Genomic DNA, 19,628 nt, shown 5'->3' with positions numbered 1-19,628 from the left:
GCAGAAGGTTCCATGGCTCCCTCAGGACTGGGGAAGGTGGGAGGAGGCACAAGCTGCAGGAAATTCCACAGGAAGGTTTCTGCTGTCCCCAGCCCCACAGCTTCAGATTTGGGGTCGTAAATATGTCAGTGTCTCCAAGCAAAGGGCGGGCCACCTGGAAAGGTTTGTCAGGGCAAGGGAGTAGTCGTGTTAAATTAAGTCTTTCCCTTCCTATTCCTTCATGCCGTTGAGCACGGGTAGTGACAGCAAGACAGGTACTTGAAACGGAAGAGTGTCTTATGATATTTGGAAATGGGCTTCTCCTTTGCGTGTTTGATGGAGAGGCAGAAAGTTCCCCGTGGGCTTCTGAGGCTGGGATGAGGGTTGGCAGAGGTGGGGGCAGTCTGTGTCTGGCATGTGGTCCCTGGGCCTGCCTCTCCCCAGCAGGAGATGAGGGCTGTGCCCCCTTCAGAGGGGGGGCCCGTGCCTCTGCCCCCCACCCTCCGAGCTTCTTCTGCATGGCCCTCCCCAATGCCTGTGGGGACTCCCAGGGATACTTTGTCCCCTAGAGTCTAGACCAGGAGTTTCCAAACTGCAGCCCGTGGTTCAACTCTGGCCCTGGCCTGTGTTTGTCAATAGTTTTATTAACACACAACCACGTGCATGCATTTGCCCATCGTCTGTGATGCTTTTGAGGCATGGTGGCAGAGTTTCTCGAAGCTGAAAACACTTAGCGTTTGGGCCTGTGTGACACTGTTTTGCCAGCCCTGCCCTTTCCCCCTTCCTCTCGAGGCTGGTGTTTTTCCAGCCCCATCTCAGCGGGTAAGCGACAGACCAGAGCTTCCTGGCCGCCTCCTGGGATCTGAGTGCTATGGTGGGAATTGCCGCTTGGGCATCTGGCTTCATGCCTTGTAGAAACAGGGTCTCCCTATGTTGCCCTGTTCATGCCTTCTGGGGCCTGGCTTCTCTGGCCCCAAGTCCCTGAAATGTTGAGTGTCACCAGGTCACCTGCACAACATCCTTCACAGTGCCCAGTGTGACCAAAGTGATGCAGCAGCAGAGCCACCAGGAACAGTGACCTGGGAAGGGCTGAGGGCGTGAGAGCGGCAGGTCTGCCCGGGAGACAGCTAGAGGGGACTTCAGCTCATCCTTGCCACCCACTTGAGGTTCCCAAACACAAGGGCTGCAGGAAATTCCTATTGGGTGTTTGCTCACTTCCTGCAAGACCCTAGGCAAGCCAGCCACAGCACGTGGCATGTTCATGTCCTTTCGTAGCCACTAGTCCCTGAGCCTCCCAGACCCTCAGCGTCGTCTTCATTAACATTGGCGTCCCTCCAGCCCTGCAAGCTGGAGGCAGTCGGGTGAGGTGTGCGGGAGCCCGTGGGCCACCATTGCTCTCGTGAGGCCTCCTGAGGAGTGGCCATTGTCACATTCCGGGATTCCTGTCAGTTCTCCCAGCTCTTTGGGGACTGCCATCATTTCCCCTCTTCCCGGCCCTCTTGGAACAATTGCTGTTATAAAATACCCCGTATCCGTTTTTACCTACCTGGGGGCAACCGCATCTGACGGGAGGGAGATTTTTGCCTGAACCAACAGGAAGCATCTGAATCTCAGCCTTGCTGGTCTCTGGACAACTGTGCGTGGGGTGGTGCCCAGTCCTGAACCTCAGGCCCCTCATCAAGCCGTGCGCCCAGCCCCCATTTCTCTTGGGTGTTTGCTCAGTGGCCATTACGACTCCATGGAGGCAAACCAGGGACTCACAACTAGGGGCCGCCATTTCCTGACTTGTGATAGAAGTTCTAGAAACAGACCTGGAGTGGTGGTGCACACCTGTAATCCCAGGGCTTTGGGAGGCTGAGGCAGGAGGATCACTTGAACCCAGGAGTTCAATACTAGCCTGAACAACATAGCGAGACCCCATCTCTAAAATGTCTCCTAAGAATTAGCCAGACGTGTTGGTGGGTTCCTGTAGTCCCAGCTACTTAGGAGGCTGAGGCGGGAGGATCGCTTGAGCCTGAGAGGCTGAGGCTGCAGTGAGCCATGATTGCACCACTGTGCTCCAGCCTTGGTGACAGAGTGAGACCCTGTCTCGAAAAGAAAAATGTTCTAGAAGCGGAAAGCTCAGCGGTGGGATGGGGTGTGGGAGGCCCGGGCCGTGGGCCCCACCTTCTCTGGAGTAGGGTGTGTGGAGCCAGCCGTCCAGGTGCGGTGCAGGGAGAGGCTCAGGTGCCTGTCTCCTGCCACAGTGCACGTGCCGGAAGGACATGGTCAAGATCTCCATGGACGTGTTCGTGCGCATCCTGCAGCCCGAGCGCTACGAGCTGTGGAAGCAGGGCAAGGACCTCACGGTGCTGGATCACACGCGGCCCACGGCGCTCACCAGCCCCGAGCTGAGCTCCTGGAGTGCGTCCCGGGCCTCGCTGAAGGCCAAGCTCCTCCGCAGGTGAGTTGCCAAGGGGCTGCTGCGTGACTGGCCCAGCGTGACGGAGGGTGGCCCTGCCAGTGGCCCAGGCTCCTTCCCACCTGCAGGGACTCCAGGCCGTGTCCTGCTCCTCCCTTTCTTCCTATTCCCACCCCGCCTCCTCGTTCGTTCTCCTCCTCCTGTTCTGTCTGTTTCTCCTCGAGTCTGAGATAGCGTTTTCTCGAGGCCTCGCCTTGCTGGGGTGGGTGGGCCCCGCTCCGGCGGGCAGTGTCTGTGCCGTTCACACGCACGGGCTCCCCATACTCCCTGTCACGTCCCCGCCAGGAGGCTGACCCTCAGCGTGGCATGCTTCCAGGCCCCATGCCACTGCCTCAGCAGAGTCACCAGGCCACATGGTTCCCTGTTCCTCTCACTCACGGCGTTTCTGCTGTCGGGCTCCTCGGGCCCCTCCCTGGCACTGAGAGCAGGCGGGTCCCGTGCAAGGACTCACGTGGCATCAGATGGGCTACAGAGCCCCTGCCCTTCTGTGTCTGCGGTTGCTCCTTCGGTGTAAAGGTGCTGCTTGGATTTGAGATCGTGGAGAGGATTGCAGAAGGCTGGCCCCTGGCATGACCCTGGATACCCTCCTCCCACTCAGAACCCCTCCCTGCACATCGGTGTCTCCACTGCCGCACAGATCTTCCAGCCAGGTGTCTGATGTCCACCTGGAGGAGAGGGCAGAGCGTCTGCAGCCTCTTGGCTTCCGACTACAAGAGGCCATGGGGACACAGAGGCAGGTCCTAGCCAAGGAGGAGGTCCACTTCATGCCCAGAGTGAAGACGAGTGCTGGCCTCCCCGGCTGCCACTCTGGGAAGCGTCCAGGCTTCCAGGGCTCTGAGCTGCTCCCGGCACAATTATCGACAGATCTCACTCCTGTTTGGTGCCCAAGAAACATTCAGGGAGCCCCTGAGCATGAGCTGGAGCCGGGAGGGACGGCACAGAGTGGGCTCAGCCGACTCCTCCTGGGGAGGGCCAGAGAGCAAACATTTGTGACTTGGCAACTTTGCAGGCCAGACCTCCTGTGTCTCGATGTCTCGACGACTCATGGCATCTCAAGGCCCCTGCAGATGATAGACAGAGAAGAAATGTGCGGGGCTGTGTCCGTGAAGCTTTGTTTACACACCCTGAAATCCAGATCTCATGATTTTCACATGCTACCAGATATTATAATTTTTCTGTTTTGAGCCACTTAAAAATGTGAATATTGGCCAGGCACAGTCGCTCACACTTGTAATCTCTGCGCTTTGGAGGCCAAGGAAGATGGATTGCTTGAGTCCAGGGGTTTGAGACCAGCCCGGGCAACATATTGAGACCCCATCTCTAAACAAAATTTAAAGATTAGCTGGGGGTGGTGGTGTGTTCCTGTGGTCCCAGCTACTCAGGAGGCTGAGACAGGAAGATCACTTGAGCCCAGGAGGTGGAGGCTGCAGCGAACTGAGATCATACCACTGCACTCCAGCCTGAATGACAGAGCAAGACCTTGTCTCTCCGGGAAAAAAAACAAAACAAAACCTGTAAACACTGTTCCTACCTTGTGGGCCATACCCAGACTAGCTGCTGGCAGGTCTGGTCTTTGGGCCAACAGTGGTGGCCTAGGTGTGGGGGCAGCCTCCGCCTTCCCTTTGAACAGTGGCCTGCCTTCTGCAGCCATCCAGTCACTGCTGGCTTGATCTTATCCCAGCTGGCGATGGATGGTGCCCACTCGAGACCCAGCCACTGAGCACCAAGGTTGGGGACGGCTCAGCCTCGGCCCCCACACCACACTCTGAAGAAACAGGCCTTGGAACTGGTTTCTGAAAAGTCACTCCTGGTCCAGTAACTTCTCCTGGAACTGGGCATGTCCATCTGTCTGTGAGTCTGGGACTCCTGGGTGGTCTGGGCGTCTGCCTGGGCCTCCTCTGTCTTCCCCGCCCCGCGGCCTGTCTCGGAGAATGTTCCCTCCACCCCGAGTGTTTTTGCAGCCCCACCTGACAGCCCCGCCGAGGTGAAGCCGTCTCTTCTGCCCTTGTGATCTGTCCTTTTGATTTCCTGCCTTCTGCGTGCTCCTCGTGAAGAGCCGCCTCCTGGGGAGGCCACACCAGCACAGAGCTCGTGCACCCAACTCCCAGGCCCAGCCGGACGCGCTATTTGCATAATGGTTAAATTGATGGTGGCTCAGGCTAATTGGTCAACAGAGCGGATTGCCAATAGACTGGCACCAAGTTCCAGGAGTGGGATGGGACTAGAGGCCGTCTAAATTGCCTGCCAGGAGGAGATGCGGAAGCCACTGCGCTCACCGCTGCTCGGAACCGTCTTTGCATGCAGGAAGTGGACCCCCCCCCAGAACCAGCCCTTGCGCGGCCTGGCCTCCCTGCCCCAGCCGCCCCCTCGCTCCTAGTCATGACCTGCTCCTCCCAGGAGCCCCCTCCCGCCCTCTCCCGCGCACTCCATCCTGGGGGCTGCCTTCACCCAGCAGCGAGCCTGAATAACAAATGAAGTCAGCTTCCCAAGGATCTAGTTTTCTTCAAAGCCTTCAGTACGTAACACAAGGCTGATTCGCTTATTTTTTTTTTTTTTTAAGTCATGGGGGGTGCTTTTCTCTGGAGAGGCGGATGGGTGACTCACGTTTCAAAGCCCAAGCTGCCCTCCCGCCACCGGGGAGGTGGTGGGTTCTCCCCTGAGCAGTGCTCTCTCCACATGGCCTGCCTTCTCCCTGACCCAGGCTCCCTCCCTGAGGGCGTGTCTTGGGGCCAGGGCAGCCCTGTCTGAGCATCTGTGGCTCAGGCTGGATCGGGAGACACAGTAGACTGACTGGCTCTGTCTCCCAGACAAGGGGCTTGTGGACACAGGCTGGATCCTTCTCTGGTGGGGGGAGCATCCTGGGCCCTGCAGGGTGCTGAGCAGCGTCCCTGGCCTCCACCCACTCCATGCCAGGAGCACACCCCAAGTCGTGATAACCACAGATATCCCCAGACATCGCCCAGTTCTGCGAGTGGGAACCCTGCCCTAGACCAAGGGATGGCATCAGGGTGGGCGCTGTGCCCTCGCCCTGGTGCAGTCCAGCTTTCCCTGCCCTCAGTGTGGCTGTGGGACGACCCCATGCGTTTACCAGGTGCCCGGTGGGGTGCGGATGGTTCGGCACAGCCGCCTGAGCTCAGAGGACATGGCTTGCTCCCCGCTCGCCACCTTACACGGGTCTCTTCTGGAGCTAAATCTTGTCGGGCGAGCGTTGGGGGCTGTTTGTATTCTTCCCCTGATGGATGGGTTGCCTAAAACGGCAGCCTGGCTCCTGGCGGGTGTCCTCAGCCTCCCCACACCTTGTGTTGCTGTGCGTTCCTGCGCCTTGCCTGAGCCGGAGCCCTCACAGTGCTCTCTGGCACCCACGCGGCGCTCCTCCGTGCAGACTCCTTCCATGTGAGAAGCGCCGTGTACACACGCTCCAGCATGTACGCGCTCCCTGCAGGACATCTGTGCGCCCGTCTCACCACAGCCTCCCTGGCCCACTGCTGCTCTGTGAGCCCGGCTGGGCCCAGGTCTCGTCTCCCCTACCCCTCCGAGCTCCATGCTGCCTGTCCCCTCTGGTTCTGCCTTGGCCTGTTGCCCCCGCACCAGTGCAGGACACCACCCCAGCTGCACCCCAGCTGCGTTCCTGAGCCCTCCCCACCAACAGGGACCTCAGCCCTCAGGGACAGAACCTCACGAGCACAGGGACCTGCCAGCCCCTGCAGGGAGCATGCAGCCTCGGGGACTCACTGTCTCCTGTCTCTTTCCTAGAGCTGCCGTCCATTTTCTCAAAGGTGAAATTCCTCAGTACAGGGTCTAGTCTTGGGGGTGGGGAGCACTGGGCCACTTGGGGGCAGGGGGTAGGTGGGCGGCTCTGAGGGCTCAGTCTGGGGCCAACCTCCCAGCCATCCCTAAGCCTGGGGCCAGGGCTGGGGCAGCCCCGGTCCTTCCCGCCCCGTGAGAAGCCCTGAGCCAGCCCGGCACTGAGAGCTGACGGTCCCACTCTGGGTGCTGCAGGTGGCCCGTGTTACTGGGTGACAGGGCCAGAGGCCGTCCACCCTGCCTCCTGCCATACAAGCTGCAAAGGACACCTGTGTCCATCTTGGAAATATTAGAGCAGTTATCTGAACTGCGTCCCGACATATGGCTCATAGGAATGAGCCCAGGGGCGTCCAGTTAAGCCTGGCAGGCTAAGTGCTTATTTATCTCCACTCTCTCCTGAAACACCCCTGAAATGCCACAGAGTGAAGTGCAGAGAACAGGAGGGGGGCAGTGGCAGCTGAGCATGTCTACAGGCTTTGAGAAGCAGGGAAGGGTGGGCAGGAGACCTCCTGGGCCAGCAACCAGGAGGACAGCCAGCAGGGAGCGGCTGGTCTGCACCACGGGGCCACAGAAAGACAGCAGGCAGACATGGGCAGCTCCTGGGGGGCTGGGGGGATGCAGGGGTAACCAGCAGAAGACAGTGGGTGGCTCTGAGCAGGAGGGAGGCACCTTCCTGGGGTTGGCAGTGGGGCCCAGCTGTCAGCCTCACATCCCCCACCCCCAAGGCCAAAAGAGACAGTAGAGGGGGTAGGGTCCTCTCCCAGAGAACAAAGGAGCCCAGTGGATCAAAGCCACAGATGCTGAGACTGGGGCTCCCCTAAAATCACAGGCTCCTGCCTTCACCAGGCCCAGCTCACACAAGACTTGTCACCGTGCACAGAGGGATCAACAGCCAGGGGGCCCAACACATTGGAGGCCACGCTCCCATGACAAAGCAAGGCCTGCACAGAAGAAGGGAAGAGCTCCGAGGAAGGAGGATGCAGTGAGCTCAGGGCCCTGGAGCAGCTTGGGACTTTGCATTATGGAAGAAGAACCACTGCTGTGAAGAAGAAACATTCCAGGAACGAGCGGCTCTCAGATGTTACCATCTAGAGGAGAGAAGCGCCCTGGTGGATTGGGAGGCTCTTGAAGAAGCCCTTCCCACAGCACAGACCCTCAGAGCTGGAAGATATGAAGGATCAGGAAGTCAGAGGCATAGTCTAGGAAATCTAGCCTCTGATAGGAGTTTCAGAAAAAAAGAAAAGGAAAGTATCCTAGGACCCAAAGACTTTGCATTTCCAGGTTTAAAAGTCCAGAAAGTCCACCCAAGAATGGAAATTACCCAAACGACAACATCGCTGTGAAACTTCACAACTCCTGGATTAAACAAAGGCCCTGAAAGCTTCCAGAGCAAACATCACATAAACGGCCCACCAGACTGAGGCTGGGCATGGTGGCTCACGCCTGTGATCTCCACACTGTGGGAGGCCAAGGCAGGAGGATCACTTGAGGCCAAGAGTTCGAGGTCAGCCTGGGCGACATAGCTAGACCCTGTCTCTCCAAAAAAAAAAAAGAACAGGAGACCCTGTCAGCATTGGATCTACAATCATAATGCCACAAGCTAAAAGACAGAGGAGAAAGGCCTTCAAAAGTCAGAAGAGGAATAATTCTCCCCAAATCTTTCACCTAGCCAAATTGTCAAGAAATGTGTGAGGGGAATAAGGATCTTTGTAGACACACAGAGTCTCGTATTCCATCTCCTTTCTCAGGAGGCTGCTGCAGGATGTGCTCCAGCCAAACAAGGATGTAAACCAAGGAAGCCATGGGATTGAGGAAACAAGATCTAACCCAGGAGAGTCAAGGGGAGTCTCAAGATCATGGGAGAAGGAACCAAGACTCCTAGGGGTATCATGGAGAGAAGGGGACACCCTGCACAGCAGACGACAGCAGGAATTTAAGAGCAACGGCAGGGAGCTCAGAGATACCAAGGAAGCTAGGCTTCCAAAGCAGGCCAGTTCCAGACCCCTGTTGCGGGGGCAGGGAATGCGGCCCGAGTTGCTCTGTGGCTCATGGATGCACAATGTTTATGGGGCATAAAAGTGTAAACATGGAATTTGGCTGCAGTGGAAGACAGTGGCAGGTGCAGGGAGAGAAGGGGACGGTCATGGAGGGGAGCAAGGACGGCCACACCCTCAGCACCTGTGCCGGGAGCCAGACCCAGAAATAAGCATCAGGTGCAGAAACACGCGAAAGGGGATGAAGGCGTCAGGGTCAGGAAGAGGCGTGCCCTTAGGACCCCACAGATGCCCCAAGTGATGGATGCCCCTCTGCCGTGGGCTGTGCCCCCCTTGCTGTGTCTGTGTATTGAGCCCTACCCAGTTCTTTGTAGTGTGGGACCCAGGGGTCTCAGCCTGGCACTGCTGCAGGTAGGAAAGGGCTGGGCTGCAAGGATGAGGCCCCAGAGCTCTGACTGGACACCAGGACGGTCCTGGGCCCTCTGGGGCAGACACAGTAAGGCTTGAAGGCTGTGGGGGTGTACCTGGAAGGCTGTAGCATGGGAGGGCCATGGTCAGAAGCGACCTCTAGGGTGGGTTTTCAGGGTGGGAGTGGAGGGAGGGACTGCAGTGGGTGGGAGAAGGGGCTATGGAGCTGGAGGCCGCCAAGGCCAGGTGAGTGGAGTGGGAGGGCACCCTTCTGCTGGTATTGTCTGGGACCAGGGCAGGTCCACTGTAGGATCCTGGCCCTGCAGCCCTGGGGCATTCCCAGACCAGGAGGGCAGCCCACCTTGGGATGACAGTGGTTACAAGAGCCAGTTGCACCCAGCACCAATCTGAAGCTTCCTATTCCTGAGCCTGCTGTCCCCACATGGGGCAGACACCCAGCATTTCCCCAGCCCTCAAGTGGAGCCTGAGGCTGCCTGCCCGGAGCCGTCCTTGGGCTGCTGTTGTGGAGAACGTTCTCTGGAGGGCAGAGGCAGCTCCCGTGTCCCCCACCCACCTCCTGCTCCCTGTGTTAGTGACTCTGGCCCCACGCCCGCTCCTGCCTGCCTCCCGCCCCTGCCCGGCCGCCCCACAGCGACCTTGTGTGCACCATGCTGTGTGATGCCATGCCTCTGGGCCACCCGCTTTCTGCCTTGAGTCATTGTGGTGGGCCATGCTGCAGACATCGGGGAGCACTGATTCTAGTGAGTTAGGCAGCTGAGGAGCAAGGAGGGCTGGCAGTGACTAGTGTTCTAGGAAGGCTTCCTGGAGGAGGCGCCCCAGAAGCCAGCATGGAGCACAGGGCGGGCAGAGTGGCTGGGTGCAGCGGTGGGCAGGGATCAGGTCCAAGTGTCCTGAGGGAGCATGGGCTGTTGCTGGCCCATGTGACAGCCTGGCTCAGGCAGAGGCAAGGAGGTCCTGGTGACAGAAGCCCCGCCAGCGGACCCACCCCACCCCCATCAGATGAACCTGCCCCACCCTGGTGACCACTTGGTCCTTGGAGGGGCAGCTGCCACAGGGACCCCTGTGGGATTGAGGTGACTGAGTCTGAGCCCATAGGGACAGGGGACACGGGAAGCACCCAGAAGCCGCAGCCGGCATTGGTAATTGTCCTGGAAACACTGGTGCTCCCAGCTCTGCCTGGCTGCTGGCGGGCTTGACACAGCTAGCTCTCAACTGGGAAGGGGAGAAAGGCCTCTGGGGAGCCGGGCTGTGCAGCCTCGAGCTCATGGCCTAGTGAGGCCCCTGGCCAGGCCAGGGCTTAGGGCAGCTGCAGGGGGTGGGCCTGGAGGAGGTGTAGACATCACATGCCCAGGGGAGGCGCCAGGCCTCGGCTTCTCTGCACTCCCGGCTTCTGCCTGAGCTCCCTGGGAGCCACCCCCTCCGCATCTCCAAAAACTTTTGCTTCCTTCCTGGAAAGGCCCTGGAGGTCCCCGGGGGAACCTGGTGCAAGGCCCTGGCCACTCAGCTGCAGGTTCACACCCGGCTGTCACTTTTCCTCCTTCCTTTTTCAGCCCCCCTCTCATTTCTAAGAAGTCCTAGCTCAGCCAAGTCTGTAAGCCTCGGGTTGAATCCCTCACTTGGGGCTGGTGTGCAGGGACCGGGACCTCCCTGATGTACCCCAGGATTGTGGGTGTCCAGGCTGGGCATGCAGGATGCGCCTCCTCTTGGCCCACGCCTGCCCTGTGAGCAGATCCTGGGCTCAGGGTGCAGAGGAGGCCCTGGCGGACCCTGGGGCGTGGGCACAGGTCAGAGCAGCGGAGTGTGAGCTGGGGCTCCCATGCGCCTCAAAGGCTGCAGAGAGAGGACCCAGGGAGTCGGGGACAGAGCCAGGTGCGCAGGACCAGGCGTCCTGGGGAGTTGAGCAGAGGTCCTAGAGAAAAACCCCGTGAAATTTACATTCTAGACAAATTAGTCTGAAAGAAAACAGACACTGGAAAAAGACTGAGGAGGAGAGGAAACCAAGTCTAGAAAGGAAGAAAGAGCAGACCAAAAGGCCGGGGCTGTCGTAAGTGTCTTTTTCGTTCCGTTTGTCGTCTAGGCATTTTCCATGAGCTGCTGTTTCCCTCGGAGCTCACACTCCCTGTGTCTCTGTCCCGTGGCACACGTGGCTCTTGCCGCCCCGTCCCGCCCGTCATCCCACCTGGTGTCAGTCGGCTTCCCATCTCCAGCTGTCATCAGCGTCCCCTGCTTGACACCGTCCCCACCGTGTCCATCGCCCCATCTCCCTTCGGTCTCTCCTCCCAACACAGCTCCTGCCCCGCAAAAGCAGAACCCCACCCAGGGTTCCCTTTACCCCCGGCCTCCAGCCAGGAGGCTCCTGCTCATGGGGCACTCTTCTGGGGGTGGGCGGGGCTGCGCGCTGCCAGACAGAGTGCACGGACCTGGGGCTCTTCCCTCCCTGGTCGCCTCTCCTGCCTGATAAACCTCCCTCTCCAGGTCTCACCGGAAACGGAGCCAGCCCAAGAAGCCCAAGCCCGAAGACCCCAAGTCCCCCGGGGAGGGTACGGCTGGGGCGGCACTCCTGGAGGAGGCTGGGGGCAGCGTGAAGGAGGAGGCTGGGCCAGAGGCTGACCCCGAGGAGGAGGAGGAGGAGCCGCAGCCACTACCACACGGCCGGGAGGCCGAGGGCGCAGAAGGTCAGTCCCTGTCAGCCCGGGCCTGGCACCTCTGCTCTCCTACCCCCAGTGGGCATCTCCTAGAAGGAACCAGTGCCTGCTGCAGCCAGAATCCCCGCTTTGTAAGAATCCCATTCAGTGGCTTTCTTGCCTGGGTGGGGCATTTTGTGAAAATAGACATTGTGAGGTGGAGGCCGTAAAAAAAAGTGCCTGCTCCCCCAGAATTGAGAAGAGCAGTTACCAGAGGCCAGGCGCAGTGGCTCCCACCTGTAATCCTAGCACTTTGGGAAGCCAGGGTGGGAGGATCACTTGAGTCCAGGAGTTTGAGACCTGTCTGTACTTATGATAAAAAAAAAAATTAACCAAGCTTGGTGGCTTACACCTGTAGTCCCAGCGACTTGGGAAGCTGAGGTGGGAGGCTGAGGCTGCAGTGAGCCATGCTTGCACCACTGCACTCCAACCTGGGCAACAGAGCAAGACCCAGTATCACACGCATACACACAAAATAATAATAATAATAAAATAAAAGACCAGGATGCTGTATGTGGCCCAGATGCTGGAACACGCCTGCAGCGGCCGTGGCCGTGTCTGAGCAGAGGGCCGGTCCTGACCCGTGAGCGGGTCTCCCACCTGCCCTCGGGCCTCCCAACTCTCCTGGGGCTGGTAAGACGGGGCAGCTGCCTTCCCACAGGAGTGTGAACCAGCAGTTGTGAACGGGGTGTGGAGGGCTGGGTGGCAGTCTCAGAAACATTTCCCTCTCCAGGGCGAGCTTTTGGCTGTGGAACTCCCACCTGTGAGCGTATAAAGGTTCCTGTTTCAGGGTTGACAGCATTTTGTTTCCGGTGACTGGGTTTTATCTTCTCAATTTAGAGCTTTAGCTGCTTGGGAGTCTGCGCAAAGTGGCTATTCCCAGCTGGGGCTCCCTGCTGGGAGCCCTTCCCTCTTCCCACCCTTTCCGGGCGCCATGCAGGGAGCAGGTGTGTGGGGTGTGCCAGCCAGCCTGCCTCCTACCAAGGGCTGCCCCCCTGCTGTGGTGCCTGAGGCCCAGGTCATGGGGGCCACATTCGCCGGAGGGTCCTAGTCCTCAGTTTCCCTCTGTATGAGCCCAGCACCACCTGGTCTGCCTCCGAGGTGTCAGGTCTCCAGGACATGCTGGTGCCCAAGGTGAATATTGTCCTTGGAACATGGCAAGAGGCCCAACCATGGTGCCATTCAGCAGACGTGAGGCCCCTCCCACCTGCCAGGGGCAGCCGTGGGGCACCTGATCTGGAACGATGGGGTCGTGGCCCTTGCAGTGCTCCAGGAGGCAGGCACACCCCTGCCCTCCCCATATACATGGGGCAGGTATTGAGGGTCACAGCTGGCCAGTGGCTGTGGGCCTGAGGCAAGAAAAGTGAGCATCCCTGGGGGAGAGAGCAGAGGCCGGGGGTGAGTTTGCTCCTGACGTGCCACTCACTCAGGGGGGCATGTGGGCTCTGTCTGTTCAGCACGTCTCAGGAGGGTCTGCTGGCCTAGAGAGGCAAGACGAGGAAAGCAAAGGCATCATGGGTAGAAAGGAAAAGCACAGCTGTCCTGGCACTGTTCGCATGTAGCGACGATTCTCTACTGGGAAGCAGCAAGCACGTCTACAGGCGGAGCCACACGGTGACTCGGGGATCGAGCAGAGCTGCCGGAGATGAGCGACGGGCACAGAAACCCGATTGTGCCTCTCATCTGTGAGCTGCTCGCAGCAAACGTGTCTCCCAAAGATACCCCTTATGGTGCTACCAAACAGAGATAATGGATCTTGGAATAAACCTATTCAAAAAAATGATCTTTATGGAGAAAATTAGAGACTTTTTTTGGAAATAAGAAAATTGCTAAATAAACAGAAGAATGTACCAGGTGTTAGGAGAGCTCCTGAGCAGACAGCTGACGGCTCCCCCCACATTCTCTGCAGGTTCAGTGCAGCCCCATTTGGGATCCCAGCAGGGTTTGCTGATTTAAACACAGGCGGATGAAAGCCCAAGGCCTGTCAAGAGGCCGGGGCTGCCCTTCCAGAAGGCAGGGCTTGCTTGCCACAGAGCTTGCAGGAACCAAGCAAAGATGGCAAAGGGTCTCGGAATAGGAATCCCAGAGCAGTGGACATGGTGTGAGACCTGGAGTCCCCTCCTTCCCCCGGTCCACGCTGCCACCTCTGTGAACGCCCTGTGGCTGCTGAAATGAATGACCATGACCTTGGTGGCATAAAACAACACACGCTCCTTCTCTCACAGCTCTGGAGGTCAGCAGCCTGACACAGGCCTCACTGGGCTAAAATCATGCTGTGGGCAGGGCTGCTTCCTCCTGGGGGCTCCAGGGAAGAACATGTTTCCTGCCTTTCTCAGTGTCTAGAGGCGCCCACATCCCTCGGTTCAGGGCCCCTTCTTCCCGCTTCACAGCCACAGTGCAGCCTCTTCTGGTCTCTCTCTGACTCTTATCTTCCTATCTCCTACCCGGCGAGGACCCTGGGTCCCTGGGTCACCCGGATGCTCTCCTGTGTCAGGGTCCTTCACTCAGTCCCACCTGAATGTCCTTCAGCCACGGGAGGGGACAGATTCCCAGGCTCCAGAGATGAGGATACAGACGCCTCCTGGGTCATTCCTCTGCCTGCCACATGCCTAGGCATTTCTGTCAAAAGAGAACTGGCCAACTGGAGACACAAAGCAGGAAAGTATCTTTATAACCCAAAGCTAAGTGATTCTTTATGAGGCTGGGCGCGGTGGCTCAAGCCTGTAATCCCAGCACTTTGGGAGGCCGAGACGGGTGGATCACGAGGTCAGGAGATCGAAACCATCCTGGCTAACATGGTGAAACCCCATCTCTACTAAAAAAATACCAAAAAACTAGCTGGGCGCGGTGGCAGGCGCCTGTAGTCCCAGCTACTCGGGAGGCTGAGGCAGGAGAATGGCGTGAACCCGGGAGGCGGAGCTTGCAGTGAGCCGAGATCCGGCCACTGTACTCCAGCCTGGGCGACAGACCGAGACTCCGTCTCAAAAAAAAAAAAAAAAAAAAGTGATTCTTTATGAAAAAGCACAAACCAGAAAAAATAAAGATGGACAAATTCAGTGACTCTCAAATACACTGCTGTAAGGATGAACCTTAGGAAAAGTGAGAAGACAAGCTGGTAGGTAGGGAAGACACTTGCCACCCATCACCGACCCAGAGCAGATAAGAATGTCTGAGGACCAGGAGGGGCTCAGCCCCCCAAGGGAGAGGGCACAGCGGAGGAGACCCCTGAGGCTGACGAGACCCCTGAGGCTGACGAGCCCAGCCTGCTCTGGGAAGCACTGAGGAGATGCTGCTGTGTGCTCCTCGGACCACCAGAGGTGAAAACTCCGACCGTGCCCAGCCCTGGAAGCCGGTGCAGCGGGCAGCCCAGTCCCCTGCTGCCTGGGACCTGCATGAGTCCAGCTGCATTGGAGATGGACCTGGCCTCATCCAGAGAAGTGGAGCATTTGCAGACTGCACACCCAGAGCTTCTCTTGGGGCACGTTTCCTGGAGAGAGCCTTGCCAGCGGGGGGGCACTAGGACTGTGCAGACACAGGAACAGGCAAACTAACCAACCTCCATCGATGGAGAGGGACGGGAATCAGTGCCTCCTCATGCCCTCGTCTGCCCCGCAGGCATGACGGCTGGAGGCCGCTGCTCCGCGCCCCGTGGCTCTCAGACATGACCTTGCGTGGCACAGGGCTTCTCATATGCTGTGCTCCGTTTGTTTAAAGCCCACAGATGGGGCGGCTGAGATGACTGAAATGTACAGTCTCACACCTGTGGAAGCAGGAAGCTCACGGTCCAGGTGTCAGCCAGGCTGGCCCATTCCGAGGACCCAGGAGGATCTGTCCCAGGCCCCTGTCCTGGGCTTGGAGGTGGCACCTTCGTGTTCCCGTGGTGTTCTCCCGAGTGTGTCTGCCCAGACTCCCCCCTTCCTAAGGACACCGGCCACGCTGAGCCCGGCCCGCCCCGAGGGCCTCATAACTCATTGTGTCTGCAGTGATGCCCTTCCCAAACAAGGCGGCATCCCAGGTCCAGAGGCTAGGACTGCAACCCCATTCACCAGCACAGGGCGAGGGGCTGCCTGTGGGGCGGAGGCAGGCACAGGTGCCTATCTGTGCTGTCATTCTGCAGGGCCTGTGTCTACACTGTAGGTCTGCTGGGGTCTGGGAAATCCTCAGAAATAATGCAGACTCCAGCAGGCAAGCCGGGCGCCTGAGCGTGGGCCATGCTGGTAGAGGTTGAGTCCCTGGGCTGGCTGCGGTAGCAAATGGCCTCGTGTCTCCTGAGCAGGAGTCTGCGTTTGATTCTGGAGACTGTGAGCCCCAGGTGAGGTCGGCAGGGGAGTGGGGGATGGGTGCAGTTCAGGGTCTGTTCCAAGGGGGACTGTGGGATGTCCCTGGAGGGACTGGCACGGGACGGGGATGGCTGAGCCATAACCATTCTCTGTGTTGGGAGCTGCATGGGCCACCTTGAGCTTGGGCCTTGGGAAAGTACCTTTCTCATGGGTCAGAACGTGCTGGGGGCTGTGCGTGGTCTCACAGGACAGGGTCAGTTACGGGAAAACAAGCGGGCAGAGAAAGATGCAGGCTTGGGTTTGGGGACCCAGGCCCACCCAAGCCCACCGGTTAACTGCCCATGTGACCCTGAGCTGGGACACTGCCTTGATGGGCCCTTCAGGAAGGCAGACAAGAGAACACACATCCTCCCCAGGCCAGCGCAGTGTCGGAAAATGAGGCAGGCTGCTGCCGCCGCTGCCATCTGTGGGTTTGGGCAGTGAGGAAAGTGGCCCAGTCCTGGGGAGACTTTTACAGAGTGGAGGTGGCTGGTCAGAGTCTGGCCTGGGTTCTCAGTGGGGCCTCCTGGGAGGGGTCGCAAGGATCTCCGGTACCACGGGTGTCTTCCTCCCTCTTGAGCAGACTCCGGGGACTGGCCAGCCTCAGGCTGGAGGAAGGGCGGCCACCACCTTCTGCGACTTGGTTTACCCAACTGGCTAGCAAAGGACTGTGGCTTCGCTTCTTTTACTTTTTTTCTTTTTTTTTCTTTTTTTTTTTTTTTGAGACGGAGTCTCGCTCTGTCGCCCGGGCTGGAGTGCAGTGGCCGGATCTCAGCTCACTGCAAGCTCCGCCTCCCGGGTTTACGCCATTCTCCTGCCTCAGCCTCCCGAGTAGCTGGGACTACAGGCGCCCGCCACCTCGCCCGGCTAGCTTTTTGTATTTTTCAGTAGAGACAGGGTTTCACCGTGTTAGCCAGGATGGTCTCGATCTCCTGACCTCGTGATCCGCCCGTCTCGGCCTCCCAAAGTGCTGGGATTACAGGCGTGAGCCACCGTGCCCGGCCTCTTTTTCTTTTGAGATAGTTTCACTCTGTCACCCAGGCTGGAGTGTGGTGACGCTATCTTGGCTCATGCAACCTCCACCTCCCAGGTTCAAACGATTCTCCTGCCTCAGCCTCCCAAGTAGCTGGGATTGCAGGCACCTACCACCATGCCCTGCTAATTTTTATATTTTTAGTACGGATAGGGTTTTACCATGTCGGTCAGAATGGTCTTCAACTCCTGACCTCAGGTGATCCACCCACCTCATCCTCCCAAAGTGCTGGGATTACAGGCCTCAGCCACTATGCCCAGTCTTCTTTTCTTTTTCTTTTTTTTTTTTTTTTTTGAAACCGAGTCTTGCTCTGTCACCCAGGTTGGAGGGCAGTGGGTGCAGTCATGGCTCACTGCAGCCTTGGTTTCCTGGGCTCAAGCAGTTCTCCCACCTCAGCCTCCTGAGTAGCTGGGACTGTGGACGTGCACCACAACTCTGCTCATTTTTCAAAATTTTTAGTAGACATGAGGTCTCGCTATGTTGCCCAAGCTGCTCCCGAACTCCTGGGCTCCACCTCAGCCTCCCAAAGTGCTGGGATTACAGGTATGAGCCACTGTGCCCAGCTCTCTTTTAATTCATGTGACTTATTTACTAATCTGCCCAAGCCTACCCACGAGACAGCCACACCCTTCCCAGCCCTGGCGTTACCTGTTCTCACTTGGGCCTCATCATGGCCTTGGCCCCTGAGAGACTCAGGTTCAGGGACGTCTTGAACCAGGGGGTCCTGGTTCCCCTCTAGTCTCCCCTCCCATGCGTGGTCCTGGCTGGATGGGCGGCTTTCCCTCCCCGACTTGCCTGCTGGAGAGAAGCTTATGCCGCGTGGGAGGGAGTGGAAACCATTGCCCCATCTAGCTGCCTGGCGTAGGCGAGGCCCTGGCCTGGTCACTCACCATCCTGCTTAAAGATGTACAGGGCAACTCACCCCCTCCCGAGATTTCCGGGGGTCCACACACCCTGTGCAGTGGTCACAGTGCCAGGAGGCTGGACCTGGTGCATCTCTGAGGCCTGTGGCTTCCACGGGTCCCTGAAGGGATCAACCCCCCCACAGAAAGGCCAGGGACCAGCGAAGAGGGTTGGGGCCACCTTGGTGCCATGTCAGAGTCTCTGCCCAGGGAGGGCTCAGGGCTGGCGCTTCCCCCCCCCACCGACCGACCTGGACACCCTTATCTCTGTTCCACAACAGACTCCTTCTGAGGAGGACCCACTCTGGCAAGGGTGGGTGTTTTCTTGGACACAGCCCTTCTCCCAGGAGCCCGCAGTCCCAGGAACCTCTGGACAGGAGATTTATCTCGAGAGAGCCTCACAGATGCATATTCACAGTCAGGGACGCCACAGGAAATGCATGCCACAGGGATGCGTGAAAGATTTCCTGAAGCGGTTTCTGGTCCCCCTTGAATGCCAGTTTCACGCCCCTAAAAGCTATGATGCTGAGGCACCTTTCAGGGCCTAGCAGTGGGGTGTGGGGTTCTGTGTTTTCATATGGAACAAGCTGGGAAAGGGCCGGCACCTCTTGCTCACGGGGCCGGGAGTCATCAGCGTCGGGGAGGAAGCCCCTCGGGACAGGAGGGGCCTGAGGGACAGTTGGGAGGCTGCTTCCCAGTGGCCGTTGGTGTCCCCTACCCCATTCTTACTGGCTGCTTTGAGGTCTGGGAAGAGCGGCCGCCCTATTGCCCAGCCCTAGGAGGGACTAGCAGCCCCACCAGCCAGCCCTGACCCCAGAGCCAAGCAGAAGGCAGGAAGATGGCCTCGTCCACCTCTCCTGAGCCTGTGGGGAGGCCCCGCCTCCTGGAAGAAGGCCTGCAGTGACACACAGGGTCGGGGGCAGAGCCAAGAGGGGGACCCAGGAGGGCTGGCACAGTGCTGTCCTGCCTCCCGGAGGGTGGAGAAGCTGCGATGAGCACAGCAGCTAGCCCCTAGCCCTTCTCCTCCCCTCACTCTGGAGTGCCGCTCTCAGGAGAGGCTTTGTGGCTGGCGACTGGCTTTAGGACACGGCGAGCAAAGGCTGCCATGTCCTCCGTCTGGAGGGCGGCCCCAGCTCATAGTGAGGGGCTGCGAGCTCAGCCCGGGGACCCCCCGGCACATTCCAGCTTGGCCTCAGGGACCGTCAGGTGCACCCGGCTGTGGGTTCAGCACGGGAGGGTGGCAGTGTTGGAGGGGGTGGCCAGGGAGCCCCTGAGACCGGGGCTGGGTTGGCCCAGGCATGGCGGCCAAGCACGAAACTTGAGGGAGGGCTCCGGAAGCCAGGCCGCGGCTGATGGCTTGATTTCGGCAGCCTTGGGGCAGGGACTGAGCAGTGTCCTTGCAAATGAGTGGTTTCTTGCCCCTCCTCCACAGGGCAGCCTGGGCCTCCGGGCCTGTCTTGGGGTTTGCTGGAGGCTCTGGTGGAAACCCAGGTGCTGAGGAGAAGTGACCCCGGTGCCCCAGGCAGGCTAGTGAGCCCTGATGGTGGGGGTTCTGCTGTGACACCTTCCCTCTCCCCTAAAAAGAGTGCTAGCAGGTTCTCAGCTGGTTGCCCTCAGGGGCCTGGGCGGGTCCTCAGCTGGCTGCCCTCCGGGGCCTGCGTGTACCCTGGGCCCCGTCTGTACCATGGTCCCTGCTCGCCTCCCTCAGGCCAGGCAGGTGAGGGGTGTGCCAAGGCCTCTGTGGAATGTGGTCCCCGTGGCAAGGACAGAGTCCCGAGGAATGGCTGCGGAGTGTGCTGCCGTCTTTCGGTGTCCTTCCTGGTCTTCGGTGTCTCTCTCTAACAGGGTCCCCTGTGCGTCTGCCTGGGAGCCAACGGGGAAAGGGCTGGAAACTTGTTATTGCAAGTTGGAGAATCCAGGGCGCCAGCAGGCCAGGCCGGGCTGTGTGTGAAGTGCCTTGAGGCTGCCGGTATTGGCACTCACTGCTGTCTCCAGGCAGGGGATGGGGCGGAACCCATCAGGC

At 59.0% G+C, this 19,628-nt stretch overlaps 1 protein-coding gene across 4 annotated transcripts in view; it reads left to right on the top strand.

Moving 5' to 3' along the window:
* KDM4B (lysine demethylase 4B) overlaps positions 1-19,628 on the top strand; it is a 182,186-nt gene that overhangs the window by 135,303 nt on the left and 27,255 nt on the right. For 2 of the 4 annotated variants that reach the window (XM_033195837.1, XM_033195836.1), the window contains exons 10-12: positions 2,226-2,422; positions 10,610-10,711; positions 11,143-11,342. In XM_033195837.1, the coding sequence (XP_033051728.1) occupies positions 2,226-2,422; positions 10,610-10,711; positions 11,143-11,342 (499 nt within the window). Of the gene's footprint in view, positions 1-2,225; positions 2,423-10,609; positions 10,712-11,142; positions 11,343-12,808; positions 14,138-19,628 lie in introns of those variants that run through there. The other 2 variants (XM_033195840.1, XM_033195839.1) reach the window with 2 other exon arrangements.

The sequence above is a fragment of the Trachypithecus francoisi genome, unplaced genomic scaffold, assembly GCF_009764315.1.
Source record: "Trachypithecus francoisi isolate TF-2019V2 unplaced genomic scaffold, Tfra_2.0 Lachesis_group5, whole genome shotgun sequence".
Taxonomy (NCBI): Eukaryota; Metazoa; Chordata; class Mammalia; order Primates; family Cercopithecidae; genus Trachypithecus; species Trachypithecus francoisi.
The sequence above is the reverse complement of the archived record's forward strand: the minus strand, read 5'-3'. Positions and strand labels throughout refer to the sequence as shown.